The following is a 25207-nucleotide window of genomic DNA, read 5'->3' on the forward strand; positions in this document are numbered from 1 at the left end:
ACACCAATTGCCTGGTTTCGTGCCCCTCTTGAGTATGTATTGTATTGTATTCCTAGACCACTGTGTGACAATACTGGTCTTGTTCACCTAATAATAAAATGTTAGGCATATAGCTCCTAGAATATCTAGCCCCATATTCATTGGGAGATATTGGAAAGAGAAAATGCTGATGAAAGAGATGGACCACAAGTTCTAATGCAAAGGATCAAAGAGATTGATCCAGGATTCAGAATGATCTACCTGTTGAAGTCAGGGTGGAAGCAACGTACAGAAAGTCAACAGATCTACACTACCACTTAAGTCGATGTAACTTACCTCATTCAGGGGTGTGAAAACAACACCCCCCTGAGCGGTGTAAGTTACATCGACTTAAAACAGTGTCCACACCACACTATGTTGTTGGGAGACTCTCTCCCGTTGACATAGCTTCCACCCCTTGCAGAGGTGGAGTAATTATGCCGATGGGAAAGCGCTCTCCCATCGGCATAGTGCATCTTCACCAGATGTGCTGCAGCACCGATGTAGCACGGTAGCGTAGGCTTGCCCTAAGGTGTAAAGAGAAAGACAGAGAGACCTACCCACCACTTGTACGCAGCACTCTGTGATGTCAGCAAGAGGGGATGAGAGGGAACAGGCTCTATGAGTTCGTTTATGCAAGCTAAATTGAAGGGACGGACAAAAATCTAACAGTTACTATTATAACAAAGGTACACCAGAAATAAGATATGAGAGGATTAGTGCATATGGAATACTGGTGAACCTTGAAAATATATAAGGAATAGTTACATCAACAACAGATGTAATGCCTGCAAGAGAATGGGCAATGATGGGTCTGGAGTCAGGCAAGCAGAACAGTGTAAAATCTCAGACAGTGTCCGACCAGATGTTATATGAAAAGATTAGATACACACTGAATACTTCAGGAGCAAAGCAGGCTAAAGTTAGCACGATTATACAGCACAGAACAATGTTGGTAGAGCCTCACTGCAGCAATGCCAGCATTCCTTTGTGAAGGGAAAGCCTGGGACATTGCTGAAGTGGGATTTCCAACTTAATGAACGCAGGAGGGCTCAGTAATTGGGAAGTATTATAGCACTCAGCTGAAATGAGAAGAATGAGGAAATCCAAAGAGAAAAAAAATTAACAATCGAGGTGAAGAGACAAGACAGTCAGTTCCAACCTTCTACTGTCTCTGAACAGCATTTTGCTATAAACTCCACACCTTCACTTCCTATAAGTTGACTTTTGTCACTACACAATACATCAGTGGCAGGGACTATTAATCAAAAATAGCATAAATATTGTCTTAGGTGTATGAAACAGGCTGGAACCTGTAGCAATGCAAACACAGTTTCAAGAAGACCAGAAAGGTATTTTTATGAAGAGTTACCGAACACTCTGGCAACAAATCCCAGGGGAAACTGAGAGGCAAACATGGTCAGAAACCAGGGGGCAGCATAGAGACTAGGGCCAATCTCATGCTCCTCCAAGTGATTGTAGAGATCTCTATGGTAATCGTGAAGAAGTCTGGAAAGTTGATACATCTGGATCTGCAAAGAAGAGAAAGAGAAAAAGAAATGAAGAACTGACTAAGAATAACAGACTAGCTGGAAGTTATAAGAACAAAGCTCATGCTACACTTTCTCATGAGAAAGAAGGAGTGAAAAATATCTACCAATTAATGTTCAAACACACTTATAAGAAACTAAAGTAACCTGGAGCCTTTTCAGTGACTCAATGGGTAGCACTTCATGATTGCCCACATTAACCATCCCTCTCACCCCTAAGCTGGCAGAGGTAATGCTCCCTGTTTCAGGGTTCCCTGTATTTTCTCCCTACAATAGCAAACTATGCAGGGCTATCTGAAGACACACTTTCATACAAGGACTACTTGAATGTAAATTAGTCTTAAGCAACAGAGTTGTGTGTGTTTTTCATAATTTCCCAATGGCCTCTCTCAAACTGAAACATTAATCTCTTTAAGATCTAATCCTCTTTATAGCGCCCCTTCTCCTCTTTAGTGATTCTGCAGTGGAGTCAAAAAGCAGAATCTGACAATCACATCACTAACAAATTATATTGCTATTATTAGCAGCATCCTTTTTACAGAGGCATAAAAACAAATACCTGTAAAATAGTCATGTCGGGACGATACTGTTTCCTTAGGCCCATGTCAAACATAAGAAACTTCAACATCTTAAAAGCATCTTCTTCAGTCATATGAAGCAGCAGAACTCCTGCTACAAAACTAAGGCCCTGGCAATACCCTACTTCTGGGTCCAGAAGAGAATAGGCCTTCAAAATATTGTAGAGTGACAGCTGCCCAGCTCCCAGTTGTGCTGAGAAATAAGGATGTGTTGGAAAGGTGCGTCCTGTGAAAACAACTGAGGTTAGCAATTCGAACTTTAAACAAAACAAAACAAGCTTGCTAGGTTACCAAGTTAAACAAACAATCTTTTAAAGTCAACTTTCAATGCTGACATTATTGAGTTTATTATATAAGGCAAGGAGAGCTTTTGTACCTTAGAAATATATATTTTTGTAATTTAAAAAAAGACATGGCTTATGGACAACTGCTGGGGTTCAAATAAAGGAGTCTTAGACCAATGTTCAGCTATCTGGGCCAGATTCTGATCTCAGTTTCTCAATCATAAATTGAAGTCAATGGTGTAAACTTCAGATTTACAGTGATGCAATGATAAGAATCTGATCCTCTAAACCTAAAGCAAACAGGACCACCACTTCCCCCCTCTACTCAATTATCAATTAAAATCAGGTTTTTTATCAAACAGAGCCATTTTATTGAACTTTCCCTACAGATTCCTATCAGTATGTAAATGATCACATTGAAGGTCTAATGTTCACAGAATATTAGCAGGTGTTTCAGAAACAGAACATTTACCTTTTTGGAAGAATAAAAAACAACCATGAGATTTCCCCCCAACAAGTTATCTGAATTCAGAGGAAGTTTTAATACTTCTTTTGTTCCAGGGCAAGTGAAGTGTCTTTTGTAGTTGCCCGCTTGTTAAATATCACCCCACCCTTCAGCTTCTGGAATGTTGCTGTATTGCTCCTGCTGGAGGTGTGCTGGCAGATAGCATCAGGGCTCTTGTTTCAAAAAGACAAAGCCTGGGGCCGGTTCTTCCTGCATTCTGGTTAGTGCTCTGCGCTACCAAGTGAAAAACCCGCATTTGATTATTTCTGAGTCTGGTCTCATGGCTGCCAAGGCTGTTAAGGAATTGAGCGCTGCAGAGGCAGTGTGATTAGCTTCCCAAGCGAAAGAGCAGCTTGCATTTTTCTGCAGGGACTTCTTTGCCTAAGCTAGAAGTTATTCTAATACATTCTGATGAGAGACCCATGTAGCTTCTCTCTGTCAGCAGCAAGGCCCCTCCGGCACAAGTCATTCAGGGAGAAGGTATAAATTGGGGTCTGGAAAAAATCCAGTACAGAGGGGTCCTGAAAAAGGAGTGGGTGGGCTGGAAGCAATGTTGCTAATCTCACTATTTGGTGTATTTCTTAAAGCTCTAGCTGCTGCTGGAGTCCTGTAATTAGATGAAAATCAGCTTTTCCTTAAAACAAAAAAGTTTGTGGCCCTCATAACTGCAGAGAAAAAGCTTTAAAATGTGATCTAAATGCACCCTTAAAGGCTCAGATACTAAAAGGTAAATAAAAAAAACCCTACATTTATTTTTGAAAAATACTAATTTTTACGCTAATCTTGTGATTTTTGAATGCTTGAAGTTGGTAAGTTTGGGAGGAGCAAGAATACTGCAGGCATTTACCTCTGAACATGGCACATCCCTACACTGTAGCGCCAAAAAGCCACAAGCCAACAAGCTCAGCAGGAGAAAAAAGTGAATGTAAATCCAGTTATTTGTTCCACATTCACTCGTGCATTTTGGGTCAGAAGTCTCCCATTGACTTCAATAGGCTTTGGATCAAGTTCCATGAAAGGCAAAATATAAAAGTCATCTTAAAGTTAAGTAGACTGATTTTTTTTTTTTAAAATGTACTGAAGCTACAACAAACTCCTAAGAGTTCTGTAACTGAAAGATGAGACCAAAAAAATCCTCTAATTCTTAGTTTATTTTGTTCATACACAAAGTGCTGTCAAATCCACAAGCGAGACAATCTCAGATTATCCCCCTCAACTCGCCAGTTAAGACTTTGGAGGATCAGGACCTACATCAAATGAACCTCGTGGCTCTAAGGTGAGCAGAGATGCTCATGTGTAAGTCTTTGCAGGATTGGCCCCTCAGTTTGTATAGATATTTCACAGAACAAGAGGGAAAAGACGTTTTTTAAAAACCCAAACAGGAAAATGTGATTAAAAAAATAATTTAAAAAAAAAATGGCAGAGAAACTGAGGCAGGTGCAGTACATGATTCTACATTTTTTTTAATTGAGCAGAGTGTAAGCTCCTTGGGGCAGGGACTGATTTTTTGTTCCATGTTTATACAGTGCCTAGCACAATGGGGTCCTAGTCACTATCGCAATACCAATACAAGTACATTTCAAGTAGACAGTGATCATCTGATGGTTCTGATAACAATGGCTGTACCACTGTACAATTCAGTGTGACTTCAGAATGAGACACAAATATTTAAATATTTCTACTAATCCATAATCACAACGGGGGGGGGGGAGGAATAGCTCAGTGGTTTGAGCATTGGCCTGCTAAACCCAGGGTTGTGAATTCAATCCTTGAGGGGGCCACCTAGGGATCTGGGACAAAATCAGTACTTGGTCCTGCTAATGAAGGCAGGGGGCTGGACTCGATGACCTTTCAAGGTCCCTTCCAGTTCTAGGAGATAGGATATCTCCATTAATTTATTTTTATTTTATTTATTTTAACTGGATGCTCCAGCTGAACTGATTTATATTGATTCATGGCAGCTGTGCTGTCAATGCAGAGTCTTCAGTGCCTAGCAGCACACTGGGCATTGTTTAATACAATTCACGTCCTTTTGAACCTTGTTTTCTTAGGCAAGGTTAACATCAACAAGGATTTGTCTTTCTTCGCTATTCCAGCTCTGACAAGGTCAGATTCCGACGCCCTTACTCATAGTTAGCTGTACTTTTCAATTCCGTGAATTCATTGGCACTTCTTGTGCTGCTCATTAGTCTTAACTATGAGCCTGGCTGTGCACCTGCTCAGGAGTGGGGGCATGAACTACTCACATTGCCAGCTGCAACACAGGGAGGGAGAAAAGGCCGGCATCTTCCAGTGGGCTGCTACTGCATGTGGGCAGAGAATGGCAAGAGCCATGGCCCAGCAATACCAGGAGAGATGAGCTGGAGTGCCGATGAGAAGCACAGTCAGGAAAGTAACAAATACTTTCCTCATGGACAACCAACCTAATTCTCAATTACTGAGGGACAACCTCCACTTATTGATATATTTTGCTTTCCACAACCAAATCTCTGTACAACTTTTCATGAGTGATGTACCCGAGTATTCAGATTCTAATACACCTCTACCCCGATATAACGCTGTCCTCGGGAGCCAAAAAAATCTTACTGCGTTATAGGTGAAACCACGTTATATCGAACTTGCTTTGATCCGCCGGAGTGCGCAGCCCCGCCCCCCCGGAGCACTGCTTTACTGCGTTATATCCGAATTCGTGTTATATCGGATCATGTTATATCGGCATAGAGGTGTATCTAAACTTTATTATTAAATCTATTCACCTAAATTTGGGTTATTGCTGATTATGTACTCTATGTATCATGCCTCGAAAAACAAACTCTGTATTTGTGGATAATCTAAGCACTATATCCAGATGTACAGATACTCTTTTCTCAACCTATGTATTATATAATTTTTTTAACATTAGCTTTAATAAAAAATTTAAGCTACATGTTGAGAAAATCCCTCTTGTCCTCAGAACACACAGGTTCCACCACACAGCTATGCATTCTTACACAAGAATTCTTGAAGATCTATTTCAGATAAACGTAGCCTAGAGAAATGCTAGTTGAAACATGCAAATTCTTTGCAACTACCTGTCCAGCTGTTGCTGCTTGCCTGTTCACAACATTTTTTTTTTACCTCCCTCCTTAGGAGTATTTAGTTTTCTTGGTTCATCTTATTAAAGTTTTAGGGCTTGGTCCATCTTTCAGATACAGCTTTCTCATACAGCTTGAAAACATTAACGACTGAATTTATGCAAAAGCGCACAATTACTACTTTTGCCAGGACATGCATTTGTTTTATATATCTGAGCACATAACTGAGACCATGAAGAGACAGTGTGTGCACACACACTTTTATTAGCATGGGGCAAAAGACCTGTAGACTACTGAACCATCAAGCCCCAAAAGTCTGCTGGTGAGCCATACCATGCACTATTGACTAACTACAGGAAAGGCTAGCCAACCCCCCCCTACCCCCCCAAAAAAACCCACCTTCATACTGTGGAGCTGACTAGCCAGAGTTGATTTCAAATAAGATCACTGAAGCCTATATTCCCTTCTCTATTCTTAGCTTATCTGTGTCACACTGGGGCATGACCCAGGTACCCCTTGGTGCCAACTGGCAGAGGAAACAGGGATTGTACAGGGTTTTAGAGGGATCCCCTGGGTTGGATATCTGCATAATAGTTCACCAAAGGTGGCATGTGAGGTCTCTACCAAGAGTCAGTTGCTCACTGGTCGACACAATCATTGTGAGATGTACATATAGATAATCCTTAAAGAGTTGGGTATCTATACTGAAAATTATGCTCTTAAGATCTTAGAGTTAAGTCAGGTCACCGAGAGGTGACATACCTTGGAAATGTTCCTGTCAGGCAGGTCGTAACTGACACGTATAGTTGGTCCAATAAAAGATATTACCACAACCACTTTGTTTCTCTAATATCCTGGTGCTGACGTGGCTACAACACTGCATACACCTATCTCCCTTTCTGGCCATTTGTGTATTGTATGTCTCTCAGTGTATGCTATTTTGCAAACTGATCCAGGTGCAAATTGAGAGATTGCAAAATTTACAGGAGAGGAAATCTACAGCAGAGGGTCTCAACCTTTCCAGGCTATTGTACCCCTTTCAGGAGTCTGATTTGTCTTGCATACCCCAAGTTTCACCTCACTTAAAAACTACACCTCTACCCCGATATAACACTGTCCTCGGGAGCCAAAAAATCTTATCGCGTTATAGTGAAATTGCTTTGATCCGCCGGAGTGCGCAGCCCCGCCCCCCCGGAGCACTGCTTTACCGCGTTATATCCGAATTCGTGTTATATCGGGATAGAGGTGTACTTGCTTACAAAATCAGACAGAAAAATACTAGTGTCACAGCACACTATTACTGAAAAATTGCTTACTTTCTCATTTTTACCATATAATTATAAAATAAAATTGGAATATAAATATTGTATTTACATGTCAGTGTATAGTATATAAAGCAGTATAAACAAGTCATTGTATGAAATTTGAGTTTGTACTGACTTCAATAGTGCTTTTTATGTAACTTGTAGAATTAGGCAAATATCTAGATAAGATGATGTATCCCCTGGAAGACCTCTGCGTACCCCTGGTTGAGAACCACTGATCTACAGGACCAAACAAACAGCAGGGAGCTGCCCTGTTAATGAATCCAGACAAAGGATCGGTGTGGTACATCTTGGAGTTCAAAGAAACACCTTCACCTAGGAGGCAACTGACAGCATGCCTGCCTCATGGAAGAAGGGTCATAGCCTACCTGCTATAAAGCACTGCAAGGATTTTGGATCAGCAATACTTGGTTAGACATGAGAGTATCTTGTTAATTAACTCTAGGCTCAGTCTAGAACATGTGTTAGGAGGGGGCGGAAGCCGGAAAGAGGTGTGGCGGGGGTGGGGACTTGGGGGGAAGGGGTGGAATGGGGGCATGAGAGGGCGAAGCAGGGGCAGGAAGAGGTGGGGAAGAGGCGGGGCAGGGGCAGAGCAGGGGCTGGAAGAGGCGGGACAGAGCAGGCTGGGGCCAGGTCGCTCCCTGCTGCCGGTGCCAAGCCCCCCGCTATCTCTCAGGCCGCCCTGGACCCCAAATCCCCCTGAAGCACAGGGTCCCCCAACACGCAGGGCCCCGGGCAGTTGCCCCAGTCTGTCCTATGGACAGCCCAAACATTGGTGGAGCCGGGCCCACGTTCCTGAATATTGGTGGAGCACGGGCACCACGGGCCCATATAACTTGCCGCCTATGTGCAGAGGGACAGTGGGTCCTGCGAGGCGTAGAGTAGAGTGCTTGTGTGTTGCCTGTGGCCGGTGAAGATGGGGAGCTGACCAGGGCAGGCACAGCCAAGGCTTCCTGATGCTAAGGACAGGTAGTGCCTCACAACACTAGGTACCGCTGGGAAGTGTCACATTGGGACCATTCTTAAAAGTTATTAAAGGCAGATCAATGGCCACTGCTCAGCCAACAAACTGTACAACCGGAAGTGCTCTATATTCTTTTTCTTTTTTCTTATTTTTTGTGCTGCTAAATGTTGGAATGCGATAGGCTAATAATCCTCAGCACTGGCTGTGACAGAGCAGTGGCACTGGGTAACACAAATATTTAAATACTCATAATGTGAATTGCAAGCAGTTGGTTGGCAGCCGTAGAAGTAATATCATGATCAAATCTACGTCAGCCAAAAACCCTGCACAAAAATGTCCTCATTTTTAATGTGCTTTTGGCCTTTTACTATCAGCCATAAAACAAACAGCTTTGTAATATAACAAAAATATTTAGTCAGATTCCCTCTCCTTTATTAGTAATTATACATCTCTCTCCACTTTTCCGAAGAATGCTAAGCTCTTTGTAGTAGATGCAAGTGTGGCCATCCACCAACTAGAGGGGAGAGGAAACATTCTTCTCTACCATACAACATGTGTGTCACTTTAACTAATCCTAGCCAATTCCCTCACAGCTTGGTACCTGTGTAAGCTCACCTGCCTCTGCTGAAGGAATTTACCTCTGTTCCTCACAAGTAAGAGCTTGTCTACACATAGAGTTGTTCAGGTACAACCCTAACCACTAAGATAATCTCTTACAGTAGTTATCTCAGAGTTATGAACACCAGAGTTACAAACTGACCAGTCAACCACACACCTCATTTGGAACCAGAAATATGCAATCAGGCAGCAGCAGAGATCCCCCCCCCCCCCCCCAAAAAGCAAATACAGAACAGTGCTGTGTTAAACCTAAACTACTAAAAAATAAAGGGAAAGCAGCATTTTTCTTCTACCTAGTAAAGTTCAAAGCTGTATTAAGTCAATGTTCAGTTGCAAACGTTTGGAAGAACCATGACGTTTTTTTCAGAGTTACAAATAACCTCCATTCCCGAGGTGTTCATAACTCTGAGGTTCTACTGCATTTCAGGAAAGGATGTAAAACCTCCTCATACCCAACTACTTCTGGTAAACCTAGATTCTAGGTTTAAAGTATAGTTCATTCAGTTATACTCTCTATACAAAGAATTGTAGTTTGTCTTCCCACATGCATATTATTGCCAAAGTTTACTGATTTTATTAGTCTCAAACACAATTTTACCATAATACTTGGTTACTGGGGAAAACCAACCTAGGGCCCCAATCCCGCAAGGGGTTGATTACGGCTCTGTGCTGATGCAAAAAAATAAAAATAAAAAGATCCAATTGCAGGATCAGAATCTGAAGGCTCAGTTGTGCCCAACCTCTCAGAGAGAGCAAAGACTGTATATTGTATCGATGACAACTTCTATATGAAGAATCAGGCCATGGCCAACCTATTCCACACTAGCCAGTGATATTAGATAGGGGCAGACGGAGAAAATGTTACACCCTCTTCAAGGGTGACACAGCAGCCATGCTTTCTTGCCACTCCTGAAAGCATCGACCTTGTGTGAGGCACAATGCCTCGCAGGTGCTCTTGCTGGAGTGGTGAGTGCATCTCCCTAACATGGAGCTGAGGTTTAATGCAGCAGTTTAGCCCCTATTGCTCTCAGCTAAATTACTATTCTACAAAAATTCTTTATTGGACTAATAATAATAATAAATATGAGGTCCACTAGGTTAGCTATGTGCTACCTCTTTAGGATTACCAAACGTCATCTAAAATGCACAACGTGTATTAGTCATTTAGATTAAAGCAAAAAGTAGTACCGATTTTCCCTCAAGTTTTAACCAATTAACCAAATGACAGTTGGTTAGCTATTTACAATTCATGCCTTCCATAAATGACAACAGTTTCATTACAATTTTTAGTAATCGATCCTAAAGATTATTCTTTCATGGACACGTGAAAAAGACCAAATCATAAACCACATTCTCCTTCCATAGTACTCTGAAATACAGGACCAGTTTATTCATTTATTATTGTAGAATTCAATGCATGTTCTTTAGTCTTAGAGTTAATCAGGGATTACAACCGAGGAATAGTTGGAGTCTTCTTAGAAAAATAGATTAAATGTTTGTGTTTGAGACTGTACACGGCATTAAAACAATATCTAGGAGGAAAAAGGAGAATATTTATTTGAATTCTAATATGTTTTCAACATGGCTACAGGCCACAACATACCAAGTAATTATGGCTATGTAGGCAAAATTTTAATTGCCCTTCAGCCCCTAGCAGATTACTCCTGGGGGAATTCCGTGCCAAAAAATTCTGTGCACAATATTTCAAAATTCTGCATATTTTATTTGTTAAAATAATACCAAAATAATTGAAACTGGCCTGATTATATTGTAATTTATTTTAGAATATCTGTCAGCAAGTATTCCTGTAACAATACAGACAACAAAAAAGATTCAGGAAATGTTTTTTGACAAACAGATTCCTTACTAGGCATAGTAATACTGAACTCTGAATGCAAATTAATTTAAACTACAATACAGAAACGTATTCCCTGCACCCCTCAAAAGCAGTGCAAAGGCTGTGGGAAGGGGTGTGTGTGGGGGGTAACAGAGGAGCTGAGGGACGTAATTGCTCAGAAGGAGCCTGGGTGTGATCTTGGAAAGTTGTTGGGCGCGCGTGGGAAAAGTATGCAACAGAGGGTTTTTTGTGGGGGAGGGACCGTTAGGGAGTTGGGGAGCCTCCCCCGTGCAGACCCTGGCTGACCCCTAGCCTCTCCCATTTAGTCAAGCACATCTGTCCTTGTATGTCCCTGCACCCTCCCATGTGTCCCTGCATCCCCACTCGGCCACCGCTCCTCCCCCCATCCTCACGTGTCCCTGCATCCCCACATAGCCAACCCGTCTCCCTCCAGCCCCAATTGTCCCTGCACCCCCACTCAGCTACCTGTGCTCCCCCATCCCCATGTATCCTGCACCCCCACTCAGCCAACCATCCTCTCCTGTTCCCATATGTCCCTGCACCCCCTGGTCCCCGCAGCCCCATGTGGCCCTGCACCCCCACTCCCATTTAGCCCCTAGCTCAATGCTGTCACCCCACTAGCTCCTGTGACCCCACCCCATCTGTTCCCACCACTAGCCCCTCCACTAGTCTACGTGACCCCCCCCCCACCCCCAACAGCTCCTCATGCCCTGCTCTATCCATCCCCCTTATATCCCGTACATCTTTACTTGGCTCCCGGGCAAGGAGCTGTGAGTAAGGCAGCCTCTCCCCCTTCCTCGCCACGGTTGGCTTAGCTGGCTGCCCTCTCTTCTGGTGCCACAGCAGCCCCTGATGGGCGAAAGGTGTAATTGCAGCACCTTCCTGGCAGAACGTATTTTTCTGCGGGGGGAGGGGAGAGTAGTCTGTAGGGGACATGAATTCTGTGCATGCAAAGTGGCACAGAATTCCTCCAAGAGTAGTAGATGCCCCAAGATATCTGGGTTCCAATGAGGAAAGACAGCTAACGGTAAGGATAAGCCTGTGGCTGGGATCATGGAAGGTAGGGACAGTCATGGGAAACCTATCTCGGAACAGAAAAAACAAATCTCTTTTGGGTGGAAGGTATATACTGCCAGTGGGGAGGAGAGGCTGGAGTTGGTAGGGAACTACCGTTGAAAGAGGAGAAAGACTGCAATAGAAAATACCAGGAGAGGACAAGAAAGCAGACTAACAAAGTTTGTGAAACAAATTGAGTCAACATGGCTGGTATGCTGGCCGGAGAAGAGCATCGCTGCTGGTCACAGCTCTTAAGAGGTCAGTCTTGGCAATGCGCCGACATAATAGTGTTCAATAGGGATCCACATCTTAAAGAACACATGCTTTTAGGATTCAAAGTCTTTTGAGCTTAGTCCTCTTTTGTGTTTTGGGGCAGAACTGTTATATTTTGGCAATTTGAGAGAGAGAAGTAATGCTGACAAGGACAGAGAAAAGGAAAAGGAAAATGAACTGATATGTATTGTGACAAAGTTCCTCCTCTATCTTGGTGGGTTCTGCGCTTATTGGCGGATTTTCTTGCCTCAGAGATTCACCATGTGGGTTGGGGAACAGCCCAGAGACCTTCCCCTCTGGAAGAACCCACAGTCCAGGTCAATTGGGAGGTTTGGGGGGAACCCAGGCCCGCCCTCTACTCCGGGTTCCAGCCCAGGGCCCTGTGGACTGCAGCTGTCTATAGTGCCTCCTGTAACAGCTGCATGACAGCTACAACTCCCTGGGCTACTTCCCCATGGCCTCCTCCAAACACCTGCCTTATTCTCACAACAGGACCTTCCTCCTGGTGTCTGATAACGCTTGTGCTCCTCAGTCCTCCAGCAGCACACCCTCACCCTCTCACTCTCAGCTCCTTGCGCCTCTTGCTCCCAGCTCCTCACACTCGCACCACAAACTGAAGTGAGCTCCTTTTTAAAGCCCAGGTGCCCTGATTAGCCTGCCTTAATTGATTCTAGCAGTTTCTTCTTAATTGGCTCCAGGTGTCCTAATTAGCCTGCCTGCCTTAACTGGTTCTAGCAGGTTCCTGATTACTCTAGTGCAGCCCCTGCTCTGGTCACTCAGGGAACAGAAAACTACTCATCCAGTGACCAGTATATTTGCCCTCTACCAGACTCCTGTACCCCACTGGTCTGGGTCTGTCACAGTATGAAATAATGTCTTTTGGGTGGCCAAAGACTGTCACCTTTAACTCCCTCTCACTCTTAATAAAATTAGCTCAAATCACTCCTCCTTGACCCCACCCTAAAACAACAGTTTCACACAATTTAGTCTTAGTATCTTGTATTTCATCCTGATATTATGAACACCCTGACAAGCTTTAAATGAGATACAAGAATGAAATGGAAGGTGGGTACAGGCTACGATTTTCTAAAATGTTTGCCTAAGGTTAAGACTCCTAAATCCATAGTAACTGGCTTGACTAACAAGGGTGCTGAACATTCAATAGCTCCCTATGAAGCCCAAGGGCAACTGCTGAGTGCTCAGCACCTTTGAAAGTCAGGCTGCTTGTTCAGGTGCCTAGATATGAATTTAAGAACCTAATCTAGGCTCCTCTTTTTAAAAACCTTGACCATAGTGTGACGCTGGCAGACCAGATGCCAGCTCATGCCAAGGCCTCAGGCCTCACTGAACACTTACAAATTCATAGCTGGAAACCAGTCTTCCTTACCTGTGTGTCAGCATTATCAAAATAAATGTTAGATGTTATGTTGATAAGAATGTGTTTAGTGTTTTCTGAAATGCTTGTAGGATGCTGCATGGTATTGTTCTCACTCAGCTATATCCCATGTTGTAAAGCGAAAGCAATCATTTGCATTGTAAACCTCTGTAACTATGTAACTCATCAAACAGGAAAAAAACATTGTGTAATGAAAATGAAGGTGGTCTGACAAGAAAATGTTAAATTCTGTTAATTAAATGCAAATGAGCCATGGTATGGAATCATAGATCAAAGACTTTAAGCGCATTCGCCCTCCACATGAAGAAGGGACCTGTGTGGGGACTGTCAGTTTGGTTTCTGTGAGAATAAGCTATAAATCGGACACAAGAAAAAATCCTTCATATCTGGAGTGTCCGGATCAGTGGTTCTCAACCAGTGGCCCAATTAGCACACAGCTGCGGGTCCAGGGGTGGGGTCCAGGACTGCAGCCTGGCTCCGTGAACTCCGGGGCAGCCGCGCAGCAGGTGTCTGGGGCTTCCAGCCAGCCCCATGGGGTCAGGCGCAGCCGCCTGGCCCCGCAAGCTCCAGGGCAGACGTGCCACAGGAGTCTGGTGCCCAGGGGGCTGGGCATGTGGGCAGCTGGCTGGCCCTGCACGGCGGGGGTCGGGGGCAGGGCTGCCGCTGCCATGCCACCCGGTCCCTGCGGCCCAGGTAACACATTGTAGGCCACGATAGATAAGTTGAGAACCACTGGTCTGGATTCTAACAGAGCAGAATAACTGAACAAGAAGTTTGAGATCCCCAGAGTTACTCTGGGTAGCCCTTAAAGACTTTTAGGAAACGGTCAGAGTACTACATCTCTGCTGCCTTTTGAAATTACAGACCGTGACTCACATGTACATATATTTTTACCTGCTTTAACCTCTCAATAACTCTCATTCCTTTTTCTTAGCTAATAAATCTTTGGTTAGTTTACTATGGAAGTAACTTCTATAGCGTTGTCTATGGTGTGAGATCTATGGTGCAAACTGACCTGGGTGAGTGACTGGTCTCTTGGGAGTCAGTGTAAACTGAATATTTTGTAATTTTTGGTGTAAGTGACCATTTATCACATAGTCCAGCTTGCCTGGGTGGCAACATAGCCTGGAGTGTCGAAGGACGCTGTCTGTGACTCCACTATAAGACTACTGTATTACTTTGGGAGTTCACATTTGGTTCTGGGTTTGTGAAGTCTAATGATAGAACATACCAGGGTGGGGTGTCTGCCTTGCTTTTTGACAGTCTGCCCGGAGGTTGGCATTCTGGTCGTGAGCCACTCCAGACAGCATGACACACAGTATTTTAGAGGAGAAACTGAGTGAGACTCAATAAATATCTTGCAAGATATTTGAACTTCCGTCAGAGAGAGTTGTTTTACCAAAATAAAACACCTATTTTTAAACAAGCCTCAACTCTTACAAACAGATTTGATTCCCTGACAGTTTCTGTCCCATTGACTTTAGCAGCTCCCTGTCAATATCTGAAATATAGCTGCATTAATCACATATACCAAAGTGCTTATTAATGCCCTATCTAATGAGAGGAGATTGTAGAACATTTCTGTATTTGAAATATGGATTTAACGATTTGCTAATAATGTGAAGTAATTATTGTCAGTTATATCAGATTAAAATCACTTCTCACCCATAATCTGTTATTAACCCAAGAAACATTTTTACTAGTTATTTTCTTTGTTAGAATTCTCCGGCTCCAAAGGTTGTGAAACTTTAGTTCTCATTTCACAATACTGCTGTAGACTTACCAAGGTCGATAAGTATTGCATGTTGCTGGGAAGTTAATTGTTTTAAGAGTTCTTTGTAGGGAGTGTCCTTTGGCTGCTGCTTACTTGGAAACTGATGTTTAAGATGGTATTGTTCTGCTAAAAACTTCCAGATCTCACCCCTGTGATGACGTGGTACTCCTTGCAAGAAAGGGAAAAAAATAAGGGTGAGTGGGAAATACATTACTCTTCTAATCACAAGAGTTAAAATATGTCTCAAGTAAACAGTCCAGTAGAACCTGAGAGTTCTGAACCCCAGAGTTACGAACAACCTCCATTCCTGAGGTGTTCATAACTCTGAGGTTCTACTGTATTAGCAGGAGTGAGGCTTGGGAGATCTATCTAACAGAAATTATCTGTAACATTCCTGCGAAAGACTATAGAAGCTGGCTATGCAGCACGCCTACCTAGTTGGAATTCAGGTTGATCTGGTTTGCAAAATGTACCCTCTTTCCCCCACCTGCCAAAGCATAAAAATCCTAACAGGGGAGGCGCACACTGGTCATGGGGTTGGCCTGGCAGCTGCATAAGGCTGAAATTAGCATTATGCATCCATTTCGAGAGAAAAGCACCATTAACAAACAGCTGCTGTACCAGCTTCCTTACGCAAGTACCAGCCACATAGGCCTCTAAGCAACCTAAGACTGTCAAACTGTGAAGTTACTAGTCTTCTCCACAGCTTTCCAAGCTGAAGTACACAACTTAAAGCTTTTTGATGGAATTGATATAGATTACTTTCTAATACCGCAAACTGCACTGTTGTCCTTCTGGTTGGCACAAGGTACAGTGCACTAGGATTCATGCACACCATAAGCACCCAGCATGTGCAATTCAGACATCATCTAGAGATTAAAACACAGGCCTGACAGTTAGGAGACATGTGTCCTATTCCTACTTCTGCTACAGGCTTGCTGTGTGACCGTGGGCAAGTAACCATGTTTTAAAGCCTCACTTTCCCCATCTGGAAGAGGAGATAATGCTACGTTCCCAAATCACATAGGTGATGGGAGGCTTAATTCATAATTACTTGCAATGCACTGAAATCTGTAGATAGAGAAGTGCAAAGTATTATCATAACTAGGGCCCTACCAAATTCACGGTCCATTTTGGTCAATTTCACGGCCATAGGATTTAAAAAATCATAAGTTTCATGATTTCAGCTATTTAAATCTGAAATTTCATGGTGTTGTAATTGTAGGGGTCCTGACCCAAAAAAGAGTTGTGGGGGGGCCACACGGTTATTGTAGGGCAGGTTGCGGATCCGCTATACTTACTTCTGTGCTGCTGTTGGCTTTCAGCTCATGAAGAGTTGCTTTCAGAGCTGGGCAGCTGGAGAACAGTGGCTGCTGGCTGGGATCCCAGCTCTGAAGGCAGAGCTGCCGCCAGCAGCAGCGCAGAATTAAGGATGACATGGTATGCTATTGCCACCCTTACTTCTGTGCTGCTGCTGGTGGGGCACTGCCTTCAGAGCTGGGCATCTGGCCAACAGCCACTGCTCTCTGGCTCTACCCAGCTCTGAAGGCAGTGCAGAAGTAAGGGTGGCAATACCGCAATTCCCCCCTAAAATAACCTTGCGAACTCCCTGCAACTCCCTTTTAGGTCAGGACCCCCAATTTGAGAAAAACTGGTCTCCCCGTGTAATCTGTATAGTATAGGGCAAAAGACCAGATTTCATGGTCTGTGACGTGTTTTTCATGGCTGTGAATTTGGTAGGGCCCTAATTATACTGGGTCAGGCTGTGTTACTATTCAACATGCGTAAAGGTACACTAAGAAGTCAATAGGACTACTCATAGCATAAGATTCTACTCAATGCAAATAAGGATATTCCAATCTAATCTTAAATGTGTTGGAATCAAGGGTTCAGTTTTAGAGTAATCTGTGAGTTATGGTTTTTATTGTTTCTTTTGGTAAATATTTAAAACATAGGAAGAGGTCAATACAGGAGGTCAAAATTAACTCAATTATCAAATACGGGCTGAGTGAAGTCAGACCAAAACTTTTTTCTTTTTTCTTTTGGGGGGGGGGGGGAGAGGAATGCAGATTCTGCTACACTAAAACAACTTTTGTCAATTTCACTCAATTGTTTCAATTGGGGGAAAAACATAAATGTTTCATTTTTGATATTTGTGAGAAAAATTATTTTTATTCAAAACAGCTTTGTGTTTTGAAATTTCTTTTAATTTTATTTTAAATTTAAAAAAAAAAACATTGAAAGGTTGAAATCAAAGATGTTTTGTTAAACAAAACAAAAATTTTCCTTGACTTTTCAGAATTGCCCATGAATTGAAAAAATCTGTTATTGGCCTAGCTCTAGAAGAAATATATACAAGAACAATTTTACAGTACTTCCTTACATAAAAACTAAAATGAATAAGTATTTTTCTGATATGTATTTTTAATAGACCATCGTTATCTCCAGATCATTACTTTATAATGAAACTTCAGTAGAAACAAGTTAAGAGCAAAACTGATATTTGAAGCAAAACCACAGCACAATGTACAGAGGGAGTATTTTCACAAACTACTTTCAGTGTTTTGAATTTGGTTACTGAATAAAAACACATCAAATGGTGTAAACAGGCTTTTGGATTCACTGAAGGAACCAGATTCTGTTCTCAGTTACGCTCCTGCAATTCCATTAGCTTCAATTGGGTGAATAGGTAATTGACAGTAGACTTTGGCCAACAGTATAAATCTATTGCTACTGTATACACCATTATAGATCAATTAAATCCCCTTCAGGGCAAATAGTTGATAAATTATTCCCATATCAATTATAGCTGTGCACACTGCAACATCCACATAAACAAGGTATTTAGTCCAGCATTTCCACAATTGAAGATATTTTGTATTTAGATTCTATTATTGACTAAGACTCATACTGGTTGAAGCAAGCAGATAAATATATTTAGTATAACAGTAAAAAGTTACTAGAAAAAACTCATTTTGAATTAGGATTTGGTGTATAATATATGTTTGTTAAATTCTGCCTTTTTTTTTTTTTTTGCCATTCATCTCATGTTTTCCTCCCCGTTTTTTTCTTTTTTGGTGGAGTTTCTTTCTAAAATCAATTTAAGGACATTTTTTTCATGGTCAGGAATTAAGTTAGAAACTTGAAGCCTCACACTGGTATTTTGGAGTTATAAATCAACTGGTCTGGTGTCACTTGCCTATCTAACAGTGGATAGATAGACAGGCTCAACAATTTTGCTGTCCAAATCTCTTTTCCCCTTAGGATGAAGTTTATTAAAAGTGAATGTCACATACTTTATACTCAGCTCCATGGTTGCAACTATGGTTTAAAATCAATGGGGGTGGCACATGTGTAGCTAAGGGGCAGTGGACCTCAAATGTATCAATTTGAACAGTGTCAATTGTTTATTTAGACCACTGTGAACACCCCCATTTAATAAGGTGATAAGAGAGAACTGATATTGGTAGAGAAAAGCAATTAGAGTGACTTCTAACATTAAGTTGTACATGAATTCCACCATTTCAAAAACATAGGCTATGCTTACCTCGCCCAACAGCAGAATGTATTGTTTCCATGTCAATTTTTGTCTTTGACCTTCCTGGTGTACTCAGCATTTTTTCCCAAACCAAAGTTACATCTTTCAAGCACGGAGTGATTTCTTCATAATCAAGTTTCAGACGCCTGTTCAGCAAATTGTTTTCAGAAGCTAAGAAATGATATTAACAGTGTACCAGTTAAGACTGACAATACTATCAAACAAATTCACTTACACAGGGCCTTATCATGCAAACATCCACGCTGATGCCTGTCTACATAACTGAAGACGTAGAACTTTTGACAAGCACCGTAAGAATTTCAGGATGCTTTTTTGTTTTAAACTGTTCTAGTTGTGCCGTTCTGTTGGAAGCCATTCTGTTAAAATACATTCTGCATGGCAGCTCAGATGAAGAGCCTCACAACTAGTAAAATCTTTAAAACTGAAAGAGACATTGAAGATGGTTAATGAAATAGGCAAGATATCACAATTGTCTAACTTTTTCCTCTTCACAAAAAGGATTTAGTGTAAACAAGACCAAAACTGAATATGAGATATAAAAGTAATATAGTCTGCCCCTTTGTAAGCTACTCTCCCTTTCAATTCAGAATTATCGAGGAGTACTGCTATTTATTAGGAGTACAACACAGTTACAACAGAGCACATGCCATAATAAAAGTCTGTGGCAAGTTTACCGAGAATTTTAGGGATAGCATTTTTTAACAGGATTTTGAAGGGATCAGGGAGTCAGTTGATTTTGTTGGAGGATGGTGGTGATATGGTCAGAGTCTTTGCACATGTGGGAAAGTGAGCAGAAGCACTATTTTGAGCATGGGGAGGCTTGGGGAGACCCTAGAAATGAGAGAGAGACAAGAGGAGATAAAGGGTATGTCTACACTGTAGACACCCGCTCTGGCTTGTGGGGCTCGGGCTAACTGTGGTGTCAGCAGGATCCTAGTGCCTGGGCTGTAGCCCGAGCCTGAATGTCTACATTGCAATTAAACAGTCCCTTAGCCTGAGTCAGCTGGCACAGGCCAGCTGCAGACTTTTGATTGCTGTGCAGGCATACCCAAAGAGGAATGAGGATTTAAAGTGTTAAAAAAATTAACTCATATTAAATCCCAAGCAGCTCTCCTGAGTTGAAACCATGTTTAAAAAGTAGTGTCATAAAGTTTCCATCTCTCTAATGATGTTTGTGTGATATATGCATAATACCTAGTTGCTGTGACGATGCATTACTGTAATGCATTACAGTGTACCGTCATTCTGAGGACATATTACCATACATCATAAGACTACTGTCACTTTGGTGATTTAATACCATAATACTTCATCAAAACAACACTCCTATTTATTACTGTGTTGAGACAATCTAAGTTAAAAGGACAAAGTAATTTTTTAATAGTTTAACTCTCAATTGTTAAAGCTGTTTATACAAATTTAAGTCTTGTTTTCCTTGCTGGTTTTTCCTCTCTCCCATTTGCTGTAGTTAGTATATTGAGAACAATACTTTAAAAAAAAATTAATTTACAGAATCTCTGATCATGCCAAAATACTTTGTGTAACAGCACTATTGACTGTGTCATTACAGCTCTGGGTACAGTTTGTTATATAACTACTGCCACTGAAGTTTTTAAAGCACTGATTTTTGTAGGTCATATGAAGCAAGGGCTATTTTTCAATTTGTCAGAAAAGAATGGTAAATTGGATATAGTTAGAAAATTTTCACCTTTAAATTATATAACAATTCAGGCCCTGATCCTGCCAGCTTTTATGCATGTGAACAACTCAGTGGAATTACTTGTGCGAGTTAAATTATGAGTTTTTGCAGGATCAGGGCTGTTTAGTTTCCCAATGAATCAATTTGTAGGCCTTTTATGACATTTCATTAAGCTGAATAACCTAAATCCTTGAAATGTATTTAAAAAAATTTTTTGTTTATAAATCCATTTTGAGGTAACAGGTTTCCTAGAAAGTAAATTAAAGGCATCAGCAGAGACTTTAATCACGGCAGTGTTTTCCAGGGCAAGCGAGCCCATCTTATAACTTAGTTTACTGGGGCTCAGGCAAGCAAAAGTAACCAGTGAATCCAGCTGTTTTGTTTCACATCCCACACTAGTATGATATACTCTTCTAGAATGCTATCTGGCCTTAGAAGCATAGATTGCAGCACTGAATACTGAATTCAGACTGTGTAGGGAAGATTACGCAAACTAAACAGTTACACTCATATGGCACAAGACTGAATTCCCACTTCTGTTTCAACTATGTGGTTTTTCCTCCTCCCAAGTTAACTACGTAGGAATTTACAAAATTAAAAACAAAAATGCTTCACCCTTACTGGATAACATTATAATGACCACCATTTTCCAGATGGATAAACCGAGTCACAGGGACATCACAGATTAGATTTACAAAGGCATGTGCCTAAAGATGCAGACAGGCACCTTACAAAAACACCTAGTCGGGTTAGGCACTTAACTCCCATTGAGTTAGGTGCCTAACCTGCTTATGTACATCTGTAAATCCCACTGGGTACCTGACTGCATCTTTAGGGGCTTAAATACACCTCTACCTCAATATAACGCGACCCGATATAACACGAATTCGGATATAAAGCGGTAAAGCAGTGCTCCGGGGGGGCGGGGCTGCGCACTCCGGTGGATCAAAGCAACTTCAATATAACATGGTTTCACCTACAACACGGTAAGATTTTTTGGCTCCCAAACGATAACAGCGTTATATTGAGGTAGAGGTGTATCTTTATAAAGATAGCTCCAAGTGACCTGCCCAAACCTTTGATGATGTCAAATATGAAATTGCTTAACATTAATCTTCAAGATAACTGACTGCAGTAATGATAAGAACTAACATGAGAATTAGTGGTATAGTTTACTATATGCTTCTAATCTCTGTCTGTTACCCTAAACTTTCTGATAAAGAACCTCTCTGTTTCCATACTCAAAAGTCCTTAAGATTGATTTGTTTTAGGATTTCAAATGATGCATTCTAACTAGAAATTATTATTTAAAATGCTTGTAAGAGGTCGCTTTTTTCATGTTTGTCTGTTTCCAAATCACAGTTGCCAACTTTCACGTGGTAAATAAGCACCCCGTCTTTCACAATAAGCCAAAAATCAAGCTAATCCCATTTCAAAACAAGGCCAAAACAAGCCAATCCCTAAGAACCCCAACACTCTATGTGACTAGATCCCCCCAGCGTGCAGTCTGGGACTGTGGTAGGCCCTCTGTGCACCCCTGACTCTCTCTCCACCCCTCGTCCCTGCTTGCCGGGAGCCGATCAAAAAAACAGAAGCAACAAGCTACAACAAGCAACAAGCCAAACAAGCAACAAGCTACAAGCCAAAAACTAGCCAACAAGCAACTCACAAGTCAAGTAAGCCAAAAACAAGCCTGATTTCTGCATTTTTTTTGCGGGTTTGGCATGTCTGTTCCACATATCCATCCTGCTATGCCAAAGGTATGGTTAAAAAACCCAAACATAAATTTTATCCAGAATTTTCTTTTAATATACCAGAGATTTGATTCCGAGGAAAGGAATGTGGGGGGGAGGGGGGCAGGAGGGCCATTTGGCCTGGGTCTCAAGCTCAAAGGGGGCCTCAAATTTAGACATTTGTTAATTCTTTGGCATTTGATAAGTTTCGCAACTTGTTTTTATGTGCATCCCTATCGGACCAGAAAAGCATTTGTTAAATAAAAAAATATTCAAATTATGTCTCACTCTTTTTTTGATGCCTTACTTTGTTTTCGTGTGTTGTCTTTTTTTTTTTTTTTTTTTTTTTTACTATGGCTAGGGTCCTCAAAAGCTGGAAGTGGCCTGGGCCCCTCTGGACCTCAGAGAGGGCCTGCCCAGGGTCATACAAAGTTGGCCCAGGAATGGAATTACAACCACAAAACAAAGGACACATCTACATGGGGACTTTTGGTGAGAAGCCATGAGAGGAGTTAGTGAAACTAGGATACAAAAAGAAACCCTAAAGATTAAAAGAAAGCAATGCACCTTTGTTTTTGTAATGGTTGGCTGCAAATTAAAAAAAAAGTCTAATCCTTAACTTCTCCTTCTCTTTCCTCCTCTTCACACTGCCATCATGGCTGTTTACCTTCAGTACTGCTGAAAGCAAGGCTTCAAAGAATCTAACCTCCTGTGACCTCACTCTTCAATTTCTGCAGTCTGGAGATGTCCCTCCTTCAAATGATGAGACTTTTGCAGTGAACGTGAGCAGTGCTAGTGACAAAGGAGGTTTGTGCAGAGAATAACATACAAATAATGTGATTTATTCTCCCGTAGGTCTGTGCACCTACCTACCAAAGGGAGGGAGCTCCAGACTGAAGGGAAAAAAATTGTCTGTTGCTATGTTAGCCAGGACTACTCCTTTCAGATCCGTGTTTAGACTCACTGTACTGTTATGGTCAACAAATATGCAATATGTAATTAGAGGTGAGCCAAACTACTATAGCAAAATTAGAATAGGGTATTATACATGTTGATCTTTCTGTAGGACAAGAATTAGGCACTCTCGGGCTAAACGAATTCAGACATATTGTGCTTACACTTCTATTGAAGTGTGATTTATCTACACGTTCTTGTTAGGACATGTCATAAGTTACACCCTGATGATCCAACATCTTTTTTACTACAAATTGATCTATGCTTAAACATTGAATTAAAAGAATTACAGCACCAATGAGCATTATAGTTATGTGTCAGCTTAGAAAGTAACTCTATATCTCTAAATAAATGCAACTCCATTCAATAGAGGAGCCAACTTGTTCACATTTTCTTCAAGTCAAAAAGAATATCATATAAAAAAAACCAACAACAACCAGGAGGCCCCTGGTTTTCCTACCTGAAGATAATTTTAAAATAAGCTCCACAGTGGCAGCTTGCATTAGAGCTGATGGGCAAACTCACTGTTAGTCACTTTTTGTTTATCTTTTGCAATTAACAGTATTATCTGGTCCTTGAACATTTGGAAGCATAATTTTACCTTGCTATTCAACATACAGAATGCCCATGAAAGTCAATGGTAGTGGTATGCAAAGACTGAGGGTAGGATATACCCTTAGTAAGTGAGAACACCTGGACAGCAACAGTAAATATTTAAATGTGCAATAATGTATCAGGAGCTAAAGATGGTAAGTAATGAATATTATACTGCACATTTAATGTTAGCACTTTTACTGCTTAATTTAGTAGTAGTCAAAATGAACGTATTCTGTGCTTATTGAAACATTATTGCATATTAAAATATTTACTGTTAGTTCCCAAAGATGAAAACCCCAGAATATGTGGCTGCCAAGCCTGCTAAAGCATGTTCTCATCTGCTTTTCAAAACGTGTCACGGGCTGGTTCCTTTATATAACAGCAACTCAGAACACTTCTTGAAATGTATCTGCCTGCAAGGAAGAAGAAAAAGCAATTCCAAGATGCATGTGCTCCCGTTTCTTTGAAATTCATAGCACACACCCAAGACTTGTTTCTTTCATTTATTGACAAGTTTCAGACATACCTATTTTTAGTGTATTTGTGGTTGTTTAGTAATTAGTGTCTATTTTCTCTGGACAGAGTGGTGATCAACATCTGACTAAGCTTATTTTCTTACTTTTCATAGATATAAGTGTCACACAGTGATTTAACATGTTATCCGTGGGTTTCATGTGGGTTTCACTTTGAAAGTGGAAGAGGCAAGAAATAAATCATCGGAGTATTTAAAGAAAAAAAAGAGGAAAAATATACTTTTTAACGTTAAGTCCCCTAAGAACAGAAAAAACCTTAGGTTCCCACATGTTCAGAAATTCCCACAGCAACTGCATAATACAGCTACCAGCTAAAGTTCCAACTGGAAGTTTTAGAAATCTCTGCCTGAGTTGAGCTTCCATATTACACAAAATCTTTCAGGACTGGCACGGACCTCTGCCTAAACCAACCTTCCCTGGGTTGGGCTAATCTTTCAAGACTAGACTCCCAGGCTAGGCTAGGTCTTTCAAGACTGGCGCAAATCTTTTGTGTTGGGCAGGCCTTTGCCTGAGCCAGGCTTCCAAGCTAACTTCAGTTACAGGCTGACTTCAGAAATTGGAGCAGGAGTTTGCCTAAGCCAAGCTCCCAGGCTAGACTTGACACTTTCACAGTTGGGACAAGCTTTGTAGCTCCTTAACCCCACCCCCATTAAACTCCAATCCATCAGCAATCACTCAGTCAATGACCACTCCATCACAGCTATCTAGGACAACGGATAACATTGTTAAAAGTGACTCAGGTACGTAAGTTCCATTTTCAGAAGTGACTTGGGCTGATTTTTCAAGTGCACAAATGGCACTTAGGTACCTAACTCCCACTGAAAGTCAATGGGAGTTAGGAGCTAAATATACCTTTGAA

General features: G+C 41.6%; 1 protein-coding gene across 3 annotated transcripts in view; it reads right to left on the reverse strand.

The window, feature by feature from the left end:
- The window catches only part of TBC1D1 (TBC1 domain family member 1), a 183651-nt gene that overhangs the window by 15197 nt on the left and 143247 nt on the right, over positions 1 to 25207 (reverse strand). For all 3 annotated transcript variants that reach the window (XM_065405017.1, XM_065405016.1, XM_065405015.1), the window contains 4 exons: positions 18821 to 18982; positions 15283 to 15441; positions 2128 to 2372; positions 1391 to 1550 (listed from right to left, as the gene is read on the reverse strand). In XM_065405017.1, coding sequence (XP_065261089.1) covers positions 1391 to 1550; positions 2128 to 2372; positions 15283 to 15441; positions 18821 to 18982 — 726 coding nt within the window. The remainder of the gene's footprint in view (positions 1 to 1390; positions 1551 to 2127; positions 2373 to 15282; positions 15442 to 18820; positions 18983 to 25207) is intronic.

The sequence above is a fragment of the Emys orbicularis genome, chromosome 5, assembly GCF_028017835.1.
Source record: "Emys orbicularis isolate rEmyOrb1 chromosome 5, rEmyOrb1.hap1, whole genome shotgun sequence".
Taxonomy (NCBI): domain Eukaryota; kingdom Metazoa; phylum Chordata; order Testudines; family Emydidae; genus Emys; species Emys orbicularis.